This window comes from Aplidium turbinatum, chromosome 6, assembly GCF_918807975.1.
Source record: "Aplidium turbinatum chromosome 6, kaAplTurb1.1, whole genome shotgun sequence".
Taxonomy (NCBI): Eukaryota; Metazoa; Chordata; class Ascidiacea; order Aplousobranchia; family Polyclinidae; genus Aplidium; species Aplidium turbinatum.
In genome coordinates, this window is record NC_137477.1 from 28,290,494 (window position 1) to 28,303,997 (window position 13,504).

At 39.3% G+C, this 13,504-nt stretch overlaps 2 protein-coding genes across 3 annotated transcripts in view; one reads left to right on the top strand and one right to left on the bottom strand.

Moving 5' to 3' along the window:
• Positions 1–10,737, top strand: part of LOC145771572 (formin-binding protein 4-like) — a 26,036-nt gene extending 15,299 nt beyond the window's left edge. Inside the window, exons 7-18 of one of the 2 annotated variants that reach the window (XM_082583278.1) lie at positions 279–312; positions 736–822; positions 1,169–1,228; positions 1,795–1,845; positions 2,037–2,199; positions 3,653–3,757; positions 5,057–5,190; positions 5,648–5,802; positions 7,177–7,755; positions 8,186–8,391; positions 8,951–9,141; positions 9,510–10,737. In XM_082583278.1, coding sequence (XP_082439404.1) covers positions 279–312; positions 736–822; positions 1,169–1,228; positions 1,795–1,845; positions 2,037–2,199; positions 3,653–3,757; positions 5,057–5,190; positions 5,648–5,802; positions 7,177–7,755; positions 8,186–8,391; positions 8,951–9,141; positions 9,510–9,597 — 1,853 coding nt within the window. In that variant the 3' untranslated portion in view covers positions 9,598–10,737. The remainder of the gene's footprint in view (positions 1–278; positions 313–735; positions 823–1,168; positions 1,229–1,794; positions 1,846–2,036; positions 2,200–3,652; positions 3,758–5,056; positions 5,191–5,647; positions 5,803–7,176; positions 7,756–8,185; positions 8,392–8,950; positions 9,142–9,509) is intronic. The other variant, XM_082583279.1, reaches the window with a different exon arrangement.
• LOC145771574 (stabilizer of axonemal microtubules 3-like) overlaps positions 10,583–13,504 on the bottom strand; it is a 17,977-nt gene continuing 15,055 nt past the window's right edge. The window contains exon 5 of the mRNA XM_082583280.1: positions 10,583–10,830. Coding sequence (XP_082439406.1) covers positions 10,640–10,830 — 191 coding nt within the window. The 3' untranslated portion in view covers positions 10,583–10,639. The remainder of the gene's footprint in view (positions 10,831–13,504) is intronic.

Genomic DNA, 13,504 nt, shown 5'->3' on the forward strand with positions numbered 1-13,504 from the left:
GCCACATATTCATCAAAAGGATCGCCGAACCGCGAAGAATAAGGAAAGGGTTGTTCTGGATATCTTGTGTTAAGTTTTAATGCAATCGTGATAATGGAATATCTTTGACTCTTTATTTTTGATAATGTTTTTAATTTCATAAATTGCTTCTTTGCTGTAGGTATTAGTACATTGTTACGGCTATTGAGTAATAACCGTAAAGGGTTACAATATGATTCATTTTGGTACTTTTGACACATCATTAGCTTAGAAACATTTGGCATATTATTTGTTTGCAGTTTCAGAGGCCACCCAACCTTCCAAACATGAAAGGTGAGAATTGCGTGACAAAACACTTCATTTTTTTGTTTCATTTTTCAGAAACTGTGCTGGATACAAACTCATCATATTTTAAATACTCTGCACGTGAATTTGGTTAGTCATAGGTGTGGTTCTACTTAGCATACACCTTGCCTGGTGTATTTTCTGGTCATCCAGTGTCGGAGCCACATCTTAGCAGTCCTAAAGAAATTATTATCATGTAACTCGCACTAAATTGCCATTTAGTAACTGGTTTAATCGAATACACCCATTTGATCAAGCATAGAGCTCAGTGCTAATTGTTGTTTGTTGAATATTCAGGTTTTGCTTAATCATTTTTCTTGTATTAAAAAAAAGGATTGAGAAATTTGAAGTGGTGATCATTTTGCAACTACTATACATCTTATTTCTTCACAACACATGCTTGTTTCACAGCAAAACTGATGATGATGATGATGAAGAAGTTGATTTGGAGGCTAAGACCGAACTGTGGCAACAGTGGGAAGATGAGCTGTCAAATAAGTACGTGTCAAACATCGTTTTCACATATTTGTTATGTATAAAAAGATAAAATGCCTTTTAGCTCGAAAGCTGGCTTATCTCAAGGAATACTGAAATAGATAGAACTGTCTTTATTGATGCATAGTATGATTTTTCTAGCTCTATTCTGATTCATGTGAGCAGGAAGCTTTGGCTGCGTTTGAACTTGTGCGACCTACTTCTGCATTCTCATCGCCCACATCAATATTCATATTGATACATTTCCCCTTCAGATCCTTTTTGATGTCCCTTTCTTTTCACATTCTCAGTTACCGAACCATTTTATCAATCTTTTATCTTTATCATATGTGTTTTAACAATGTTTCAGAGAAGAAATGTCAAAATCAAACCAAGAAAGTGAAGACAGCCATGGTTTGAAAGAAGCAAGGTAGGCCCCTTTGTATGGAAATTATTACTTGTTCACTGCGATTGCACGACATTGTTGGTTTGTAGTCTTCAACTACTTAAATTTGTCAAACAAATTAAAATTATCATCGCGATTGCCTTCACTTCTATTCTCCATCTTATTCTGTCCATTGCATCTTCTTCCTTCAGTCCGACTTTGTCTGCCTCATTCTTCACCTTTTCTTTTTGGAGGTCCCTGTTTCCTCTTCTAGTTCTACTTTCAAAGTCAAAGCCTTTCGAAGAATACTTCCTTCCTTCTTAGTACGTGTCCATACCATCTTACTCCGTTTGCTCTGCCAAGTTGTTCAATAGTCTGCCTAATCTCCAGCATATCCATCAGTTCTTCAGTCTTTTTCTCCCTCCTGCTTTTTACACGACACATTGCTCTCACCATTGCCCTTTCCGTTCTTCTCAGAATTGCCAGTTCACTCTCTCTTAGCACTCATGTTTTGCTGCTTTGCGATATTGCAGGCCGCACACAACTCCGTTAGACCTTTCTTTCTATTGTTGAACACTACAAACCAACAGACACATGTATTTAAATTGCAGTAAGAATTACGATAGTGAAGAAAAAGAGGAAAGTGAAGACGAAGATTTAAGGTAAGAGTAAAAAACACTGCCGTTAACACGTGTTTGACGAAGTGCAATATTACTCAAATATGATGTATCAGAAGAATCGTTACCAAGATTTGATTTTCATCGGTACCGATAAAGACGTTCTTACTCTTTGCCTCCAAAAAGACTGTGTACGTGTGTAGTGTGATATTTTAACAAGCGAACATTTCCTTCAGTAAATACGACATGATGGCTATGGACGAAAGCGCAAGCTCGGATCACCAAAAGTATCTTTCCAACGATGAAGATGACGCTGCGGAGCCTAGACGAGAAGATGGAAAATCGCCTTCTGTCGCTCAAAAGACAGAGGGTACAATAGAAGAATACATCAAAGAAAAGGTTGTGTTTTGGCATTTACCCAAACAACAAATAGTTCCTTTTTTATCAATTCAACATCCGCAAACGTCTTAGGTCAATATAGGGAAAATTTTGAAAAAAAAAAGGCTGATAGTTCAGTTTTACACCAGGATTCATTCCAGTGGGAGTTACTGCTTTAAAAGCTGTTTGTGCGTATTTTAAACCGTGCTAGGTTTTAACCCATTTTTCTTGTGCTTAGCAGTGTATCAATTTCTGCAGCTGATAATTACCTCGTTCCCGGCTCATTAATTTTGTTAAAACCGCTTTCCGATATTCAGGTGCCGAATAAAGGTTAATGATTTTCACTGTAAGCCATTCTTTATGTAGTTGCAGCCACTCTAGCTCATACTTACTTATAGATACACAATAAATACTATTAATACTACAAAAAGTGCTCAATGTCAAGCAAAAAGCCAAGCAGAGCGAATTAAATCAAATTTAGTTATTAGTCTCTAAACCAGTGGTTCTCAACGGGGGCGGTACCGCCCCCCGGGGGGCATTTTGATTTTGCAGGGGGGGCGGTATGATTACCTCGGCTTAAAGGGGGGCGTTTTGATTATTAGGACCATTCTGGTTTAACACATCTACCGCCCAGCATAACGATTTCGTCAAAGCTCGTATCTTCGTGGTAGCATTTCCTACCTCATACCTTGTGGAAAAGGGATTCAGCTGTGTTGTTCTGCTACGTACCAAACAGCAAAGCCCATTTGACATATCCAATTACGGTATCCATAAGAGGTGATCTTCGAATGTTTCTCACTGGCTTTACACCGGATGTGAAGAAACTGGCTCTTTCTCACCAAGCCCAAGGTTCACACTGACTACCAGTAGGCCTTTTGCCTACTGTTTTCATGCTCGCAAATATATATTTGCTTTTCATCAAATATAGTTACTACTTACTAGTCTCTAAAACCCTTACAGCCTGTTTTACCCTAAAAGGGGGATCATCAAAAGGTCCTTATTCTAATAGATATAGAATTCTATTTGAATAAAGACCTTCTGATAATCCCCCTTTTAAGGTAAAATAGGCTGTAAGGGTTTTAGAGACGGGCAACTAGCCTATATTTAATGTAGGCTAATTCGCTTTGCTTGGCATTGAGCACTTTTTGTAGTATTAATAGCATTTATTGTTTTATATTCGCTTTTCGTAATTAATCGTTTTTGTTGGGGGGGCGGTAACATTTTACCAGTTCATGAAGGGGGCGTTGGACCAAAAAAGGTTGAGAAACACTGCTCTAAACCCTTAAAAATCTTCTAAATCTAATCCTCTACACCCTCTCCTCAACCCTTCTAAAGGGTTTAGAGACCAATAACTATATTTGATTTACTTATAGATACATATACCTGGTTTAAATTCAAATTGTGTTGTCCCCCAAGGAAGTTTGTCGCACATCACCCTCAGTGTTTTGAATGAATTCAATATTATCCTTTTCAGGTGGAGATCGAAGAGGACTTGTGTACCACACTCAGCAAACTTGAATGTTTGAAGGTGACAAGAGAAGCCATACCAGTGCTTCATATTCTCGAAATAGAAGTGGAGGTAATATTCATCATGTTTCTTTAGATCTTCGTGCATACATATTTTTTTAATATATAAGGTTTTCATAGATCGAAGTAACAGAAGTTGCTCGTAGATGCAGTCGCATAATTAATTTACTATGCAAGTCATGCATTGGTATCACACTTCGTATACTGTTGCTGCCATCTTCAACTCGGGCTGCTGTTAGACTGCGGCTGCATATTCGTCCACATCACTTCATCTTTGCTGTTTTCATGCTTTAAATGCAAATGTTATCTTACGTCACTACCAGCCCATCAGCATCTCATTTTCTAGTTTCGTTGCTATTGGATTCTCTTATTGTAGAATCTGTTTTCTAACAATCCTGTACTGCCCTGCTTGCAAAATTGGTCTATTTCACATTGATATATTTTTTAGGGAGCGTTCAAATATTACGTAACGCTGTTTTTCCGAATTTTTGACCCCCCCCTCCCCCATGTGACGCCAACGTAACGTTTTTGTCAACCCCCTCCCCCACGTGACGCTTTTCTATTACAAAGCCCGTTTCGCCAGTTTATATCAAAATTATGACGTGGAAACACGTGCTGATAAAATATCTTGGTTAGTATGCACCTAAAGCTTACGTTTGAGACATGAAATTTTAGCTATATTCTTTTTTTGGAATTAAAACGTTATGTACCTACTGAAAACGTTTAGTAGCCCACCGTCCAAAATGTTTCGATCCAAACCTTTCATTATTTGGTTATGTATTGAAAGAAACATCACAAAAGAAACCGCAAGGAAAGCTAAGCATCTTCGAACTTGGGGTCATAAATGCTTCAAAAATGTCTCTATATATTGGAGCAGTAGCCTACTCTCGCTTGTGTGGTTCGAACTTGATGCATAATTGTCTTCTTCAGACACGCGCGTATGAATGTCTTCTACCTGTTGAGAGGTTTGTGTCAAAGTCGTTTAGTTCTTAATGAACATGTGTAGGCCTAGGCTATGTAACAGTCATAGGTACACCTACAACATACCTATTCATGTATCACCATGTGTCGCTTTTTTGCTGCTTGACTCGGAAAGTATGCGCAAATAAACGACCGCACTCGTAAGCGTTACGTAACGTTTTGCTTGAACCTCCTCCCCCCCGATGTGACGCTAACGTAACGCTTTTCATAACCCCCCTCCCCCTCGATAGCGTTACGTAATATTTGAACGGTCCCTTACAACGTATGTAACCGTTGAATCAATGTGGAAAGAACTATTTTTGCCAGTTGAGTAAGACGGCACGTGATCCACTGCGCAGCAGATCCCTGAAATATATTTCTTTTGCTTCAGACTCGAATGGCGGATTGGAAAGCTGGAGAACTGTCTGATAGTTATGTTAGAGCAAAACTTGAAGAAAGCCTGCAAAAGCTTAAGCAATACGAGAACGGTCTTATACCGACCGGGTGGACCTGCCATTGGGACAGGTACGGACACCCACTAGAGAGATCTTTCACTAACTGTTTCACAAGTAATTTGCCTTCTGAGATACTTTGCGTTATCACGGCAGCAGAAGTGACACTTTGAGAAATCAAAGCAACCGCTTTTCGAAAAGTCGCCGAGGTTTGTATGCGACGAACAGAGCCTAGGGCGACGTGACGAAGTTACAGTAGGTCCACTTTGTTTTAAATCGCATTCACCAGCCCGTTCCCCCCAGCACCAGGAAGACTCCTCAATATAGTTTGGTCAGTGCGACGCCACGAAGTAAGACACCTACTACAGGATAGCGCTTGAGGTACTTGTTATGGTAAGTTCTTAATTCTAAGTCTAAAGTTTGCAATTTTGAAGCTAATTGTCCGCTTGTATCTCCGTCGCTCTTTTTTCCTTGATATTTTTTCACCCAGTAATACTTTTTTGTTTTATTTTATGGTCACGTCTGCACAGCCGTTTTAAGCGATACTACTTCACTGACAAATGGGGGACAACGCAGTGGGATTTTCCAACCGAGGTCGAGACAGAAGAAACAAAATTTGCCGCTGTGGAACCTGCAAAAAGTGACCCACCTATTCCACAGACTGCTCAAACAACTGTAGAAAAAGGTAATTCGAAAGACCAAAGTGATTGTCTGTTTTTAAAACGCTTAGTCAAAGAACGGAGGACTACCTTTTAATGTTGTCACTTTGGCGTTGAACCAACGTCGAAATGATGCCTGCGCCAAACTCCAACAGAGTATTTACCAATCCTTGCAGGCATCCAACCTGCTGAGCTCCGCCGAAAGGGAGCCATCATACACCTGGCTTGCCGGGCAGGGGATCCTAACCACTTGCTTCATGCAAAACTCAACATCCCACCTCAGGAATCCCCCCGGCAACTACAGTCAAGACACCCCTTTGTGCCGGTGACCGTTCGATTGGTCGACAGACATTTGGTCGACAGGACGTTTGGTCGACAGACAATTGGTCGACAGACATTTGGTCGACAGGACATTTGGTCGACAAGACATTTGGTCGACAAGACATTTGGTCGACAGGACATTTGGGTTAGGTTTAGGTTATAGGGTTAGGTTAGGGTTAGTTAACCCTAAAATGAATCGTTCTGTCGACCAATGTCCTGTCGACCAAATGTCTTGTCGACCAAATGTCCTGTTGACCAAATGTCTGTCGACCAAACGTCCTGTCGACCAAATGTCTGTCGACCAAATGTCCTGTCGACCAAATGTCTGTCGACCAATTGACCGGGTACCTTTGTGCCAGCTGCTGTTGAATTACAACATCCATTCAGCGATCATGCCATCAGCGCAGCACACTTCATGGAAGATACTTGGAATGCAGCGTGGTGCGCCACCGACACCAAACTACATGGTTTTATACCCCACCCGGTGGCGCACCCCGCCTCCCTGGTATGGACCTGCCTCGGCCGACTTGGGTCAAGCTCAACAGAATCCGAACCGGAGTCGGTCGCTTCCATTCCAACATGCACAAGTGGGGTCTGGCTCCCTCACCGGCCTGCAAATGCGGCGCGGAGGACCAAACTGCTGACCATGTCGTTCTCTAATGTCCCACCTACAAGGCACCAAATGGAACGTATGGTATAGCAACGCTGGACGAAGCTACACTCACCTGGCTCTCCATCATCTGCCCTGAAATTTGATCTAGTTTCAAACGAAAGAAGAAGGGAGGAGCCAACGTCAAAATATATTGTACAACACCAAAGTGGCAGCACGGTCCTCGAACCTGAAAAAATAATAATGAGCAAAATAATTCCCTTATTTAATGTAAATGCCAATAAAATGTGACAAAAACACATAAAAAAGTTGTTGGATCACGAGATAACGGTGATGTTTTTACAGTGCTTGATTAAACAAAAACTTTGTTGTTCTTGAATGAAGTTTAAAGTACTTTTTTGTGTTGCATTGAATAAATGTAAGATTATTATTATAAGCATTTGATGAAATAGTTGTGTGTTTGTAACAGATATCCCTGAAGAAACGAAACCAGAGATTCGAAAGACTTCGGATATTTCTAAAAGCGATGTAACTTCCTCCAAAGATATAACTGATAAACTCACTCCTGCTGCTGAGGATAATACAGTTAACACTTCTTTAGATGATAAAAATGACAAAGCTTCTTTGAAAACAGATGATTTAGCTTTGTCATCTGATAACAAAGAGAGTACCGGCCACCCAGGAGCTCCTCCTTATCCTGGTGCCAGTGGTGGGATGGTGGATTATGGTTCTTACAACATGCAAAACTATTACTGGAATATGCAAAATTATGGGATGCAATATGGCTCTTACGATCGGTCATCCACTGCTTCTGGTTGTGATGAAACATTTAGGAACTCACCCATGCATGACCAACCTCCACCTCCTCCCGGTGAAGATGTTGCTCCCCTTCCTCCATCTGTGGAACAACCCCCTCCACCACCTCTTCCTCCAGGAGAAGAAGAATTAATTCCTCCTCCTCCACCACTGCCTGAGGAGACCCATGAAGACAACGACGATGGGATTGAAATGGAGATAAGTGATTCTGAGGAGGAAAATGTTATTGGAGGTAAGAAATAATGGTCACAATAATATAGGGAGAAACCTCAGATATTTCATTTTGCATGATACATGCATGTCGGGTCCATTGTTGCGAAAAATGTTTTCAATATACAGTATTATGTTATGAAAACATCCCTGTAATCAAGATTTTCTTTGAATAAAATACTGAAAAAGTCGTTTCTGCAATAGTGAAAGTTTTATCAATAAATTGTTCCAGCTGATTTTTATTTTGTGTACTTTATATGTTCAATCGTTCGGTTGTATCCTAGTTGACGGATTCTTGTATAAGTTATAACATACAATTCATCTGTCTATCTGAAAATCTAACTATATTTTACCAAGGTAACTTTCACTAGGAGATACAGACCAGGAGAACAGAATCTCGAAGATTGTCTTAACAACTTGTACATTCTCATTAACTGTTAACCTTGTGTCAGGATTTCAACCAATCGGAGCTGAAGTGAAGAAGCCTCTCGTGGACTACTCCGCTCTTCCACCACCACCACCACCTCCTACTGTAGTCCTGACGGCAGCTCCGGTGCTCAGCAGTGCTCCTGTGTTGAAACCCGTAGAGCTTCCTAAACCATCGCCTGCAACGCAACAGCCTACAGCGCATGCGGCCAAGCTAAAAAAGACTAAAAAGGTTATATTGAAATTTGAAGACTTTAATTACTTTTATCCACCTGAGGCCCAACGAAACAGAGGAACCTGTATCTGAAATTATGTATTGTATGCCACGAAGATATAGCCCATATAGAGCATTAACACCAATAGCACACATACTAAGAGAATTATTTTTTTTTTAGAAATCTAGGATAGAAACCATTTGTATTTATCACCGTACAACGACTTTCGGTTCTTAGGCTCAGTGTTTTAATTTGAGCTTTATCTTACCCTGAATGTTTTACCTGTCGACAAAGATGGGTTTATTTTCACATGTCGAAAGCAGTTATGTGTGTGGACTAAATTTCGAGACGTTCGTACTCTCGTAGTGATCAAGCCACCTTCTGATGCATGCTTTAACGTCGATGTTTGTTATTCAAGTAATCGTTTCTACCTTCCAGATGGTGAAAAAACGTCGTTTGGATTTTCTAAGCTGTAAACGATTTGTTTTTTTGTCTGCAGAGCGATTTTTTTTTACTTAGTTGGGTGAAAAAATAAATTTCTCATTGATTTTTTTCTGTCATTGCAAAACGCTTCAGATGAAAAAAGAAAAAACGGTTGTGAAAAAGCCTCCAAAACAGATGTTCGGGATGGTGGCAAAATGGCAGAAGGCTAAACAGGATATTGAAGATGAGGAGCAGCGTTTAATCATGGAGAGTGAAATGGAACTTGACAGGGAGACGGATGTCAATCATAGGATACAGCAATGGAAGACAGAGCAACTTCAAAGGTGAAGAGTGCTCAGTGGTTGGTGGCAAAATGTCACTTGCACCCAATCACTGTTTAAGTATTGCAAAGTCAAATGTATTCCTCTCACACAAAGTACATATTTTGTTAACCCTTATGCCGATGTTAAAAAGTGCAACAAAATGTGTTGGTTCCATCACTAATTTCACTAAACGTTAATAATTTACCTCCAATTCACGAACCAGCAATGGAGCTTTGTGTGTCGGAAGAAGCTGCTTGTCACCATTTTGAAACAAATGCCATATTTGAGACGTCAAATGTTCGCAAATAGGTCCGATTTAATGAGCTAGGTTCCTAGTAACCAGTCGTAAGCACTTCCCAGTCAATAAGTAACCATTCTTTTTCTTGCAGTGGGAAAGCAGCCATGAACGCGAACTTTCAACCTGTCAGCGACGACTGGAAGAAGCGAGTGAAGCAACGCAAAAACAAAATCACGTGACCTGCTCCAAACATCACGTTTTTCGCTGTAGCGAAATATGTGCCTTTTAACCGGCAGCACACGTGCAGCAAGACTGCGCTTGTACGCGATCGTTTTCACTGTCGGTACGCTTTGCGCTAACATCGAGAACTTTGCGTCCGGTTAGCGGAAAACAGGAACGTTATTTTCCCGATGGGCCCATTCTTCAAAAAAAAGGCGACCAAGATTCAGAAATCTGAAACGTCGCTCAGCAACTCCCCCTCAGCTGGAGACGGCGGGTAAAAAGCCCTGGTTTGCAAGTTCACGTGGAATATGTTTCTATTTGCTGGTTAATTCGCGAGCTGTAGTAGCCAACGTACCTCATTGCTTTACCAGCAATGAGCCCAGCTTCGCTGCCACATTTGTTTGTGCTGACCTGTAAATATGATCTTTAACTTTCCTGATCTAAAGTAAATTCAGGCCTACGAAATTTTCAACTCAACATGCAAAACTGAAATTGTAAAGCAGGCTTAGAAACGTTTTATGCTAAGTTTGGTGCACGAGATTATTTGAAATCCCGTTGCTGCCATGCAAGTTTGTGAGAAAATTATAACTTCGGACGTTATTTTCATTTGATATGAAAACAATGAAAACTTGAGTCATTGAAGTTGGTATTGTTTCAATGCATTAATAGATGTGGTCGTGGTACTGCCTAAAAGTTGATTTTGCCGATTTTTGGCTCAAATCATGCAATTTCAACCTTTGTTGCTATTCTCGTTTTTATAATATAACCGTTTTGTCTTTTACAGAATGTTTAACGTGCTGTTCTGCCAGAATATTTAGGTTTCAAAAGTTAGCTGTCTAGTTGAACGAAAAGGGATTTATTGTTAACGTGCCAGAATTGCTAAATTTTAAAAGAGTAATTTTCGGAAATTGTTTGTACCCTACGAGGTACCTCTGCTCTTAATCTACCGTCGTATCCATTTTCCCTCAAAATATTGAAAATTATGATTACACGTGTCACAGCAGTCGTTACGTCGATTCATGATAGTGGTATACACGATGATAAAACAATAGGATCACATTACGTCACAAGTACCAGTCTCTTGCCGCCATACGACATACTTTCAGTCTTGTACATTTTTGGAATCGACATGATTTCGTTTGGTCCAGCTTTCGGTAAAATATACGGAGTGTCAACTGGACAATAAAAGACTTCTTTCATTTTAATGTCTGACGGCGTCTTGTACGATCCTTGAACTAAAGTTTGCAGGCCTGTACAAGAAGCACGATCGTGGTAAATGGTTAAAACACGGTTCACAGAGATTAACTGAATTAGAAATGCTTAAAAAAACGTCACAACTTTATGTATTTTCAATAACAAAAACGAAGTTTAATTTAAAAGTTATAGCCTATGTGTCTTTTCTTCAGGCATTTTGTTCTGCAAACAATTTTTTTTAGGAAATGTTTTCAATTGTATTTTTTTTTTTTTTATCGATAAAGTTTCAAAATTACTAATACCCCAGTATTAGGCCTAAGTTACTTGAGGTAGGACACACATGCAAAAATCAAATTGTGCATTTATCAACCTAAAAGTGAATTCTTGTTGCTTAAATGATGCATGGAAAACAAAGCATAGAAAAATTCTTTCGAGCGCTTCCATTGATCAAAACTTGCCCTTTAGTGGTAGTAACCCTAACACAAGTATTTTTTAAATACATGTGTCTCACTAAGTACTTTAATCGAATTTTTACACGTTGTTTCTAAGCATCTTTCTAAAGTAAAGTTCCAAGTCGGTATCTTTTGGTGATATTATTGTGAGAAGAAAAAGTTGTTTTTGCATCTTACTGAATCTTTGACCAAATATTAAAAAAATAGCTGGAGAGAGTTATAAAAAAAAAAATTCAATAAATTGTGACTAGACTAGGGTCTCTTGTGATGGCATTGTCTAGTAGTTTGAAAGTTTGACAGAGTTTAGTTGAAAAATGGCTGAACTATTTTTGTTTGTATATTAAAAAAAGCTAAAAATTTTCATTTTGCAAAAACCAATAAACAATGCAAATTGCTATGGTGGCGCCCATTTTTAAACCACTGAAAACGCCTAACTTTTACCCAAAAACTAGACAGCACTGTTCTAACTTGAATAAACATTCACGAAATTGCTCCAGAAAAAAAATGATAATTTTGAAAATTTTTATGTTTTTGCACAGGTGTCCTACCTTAAAAAAATGAAAGTGACATTCAGATTCAGTCTCTGGTTACATTGCACAGGCCCGTAGCCAGGGGGGGTTCTCAGGGTTCCCGGGAACCCCCCCTTGAGCCGAAAAGGTCCACATTTTGGAGAAGGTGTAGTGTACAAACTGTACATATAATCACAGGATCAGCTGAAACCTTCCAGATAGTTCTAAATAAGAGGTTTCTGGAAGATAAATGGAAGATTAGAGATGTACCGATACCAATATTTTGGCCGATACCGATCCCGATATCACTTTTTTAGGCCGATACTGATACCGATATTTTGGCCGATACTTTGGTGTACAAAAAGAAGCAAGTTTGGTATTTGCAAGGAATTATATCAAATGCTAAGTTTTACCTTATTTGCATAAAACTATTAAAAAAAGCTTTTAATTGGTATAATTTATTAAAGATTCAAAAATCCAATTTCAACCGCATTGTTGTGTCATAATAGTAGGTTTTAGTAATGAAGGCCACCGTAATTGAGGACTGGAGTATAAGGGAAGAAACATTACATCATAATTGGGGTTTCTGAAAAATTAATAAAGTGTTTGCCCAAACTCTCCAAATAGGCTATCATAGTTGATAATAAGATGTAACATGTAAACCAAATGATTTGTGTAGTCGTACAAAAACTATTCGACAAGTAATGTGCAACCTAAGGGCGCTTGTCGTTTGGTTGAAAAGCTTTTGCCAGGCCAAGACTACCCAGATAGCAAAAATGTATAATTTTTCATTGTTTTTACGTTGCTAAACGTTTAAAAATCCCGTGTAACTTGCTTGTTTTTAGTATGCTGGTTCTATCAGTTTGTGATTTAATTTCCACCTTTCGTTGTAATAAACTCATCAAGCTTAAACAATGTCATGGCAGAATAAGTAGGCTCAAAATGAAAGCAATGGGACTACGAATCCTCACTAAACTAATCAAAATAGCCTTGTTGCGCCTAAGATGACAACCTCATTGTGAAGAAAGGAGCGTTCTTCCCGGCTATCAGCACAAGGTTGAGCAGTTGAGCACTCACTAGTACAGCGAGCAGTTGCGATTCGCTAACCACAACGGTGTAGCGTCCACACTAGCCATTTCAATTCTTGTTGATGTCAATTCATGCTACAAAACGGCTGCCGAAAAACATATAGTTGATTAGATGGTCTAAATGGCTAGCGTGGAAGCTACACCGTTATGGTGTAGCTTAACACCAGTTTTTAAAATTAAGTACAGAAGGTTAAAACTGGTTTGTATGTATGTAGGCTACATGGCGAAAATAAAAATAAACACTTGATTTTTTCTCTTCTTCGCCTTTTTATTCAACCTACAAATCTTTCAGATCATTTTTTTCACCTTCTTTTAAAGCTGCACTACGTGAAAAACGAAACTTATTTTTAAGTTATTGCTAAATAAGAAATAAGTTAAATGTAGTACCTGCTGTTTGTTAGAGGAGAGAAATGAAAGTAAAAAGATCGCTTTTCGTTTTTTTTTCCAAAATTCATCAAGGTAATCACGGACCCCCAAAGGCTTTTTCACTGACCCCCAAGGGGTCCGCAGACCCCAGGTTGGGAACCACTGGTTTAGTGGATAGTGTAAGATATACTTTAAGCTGAATTACAGTGAAATTCGCTGAAGCTTACATGTATTTGTGCCATTGTCCCATGGACCATTTTTTTAAGAAAAAAATTCCATAGACCATTGGCAATTGATGTCCATTATGTGAACCAA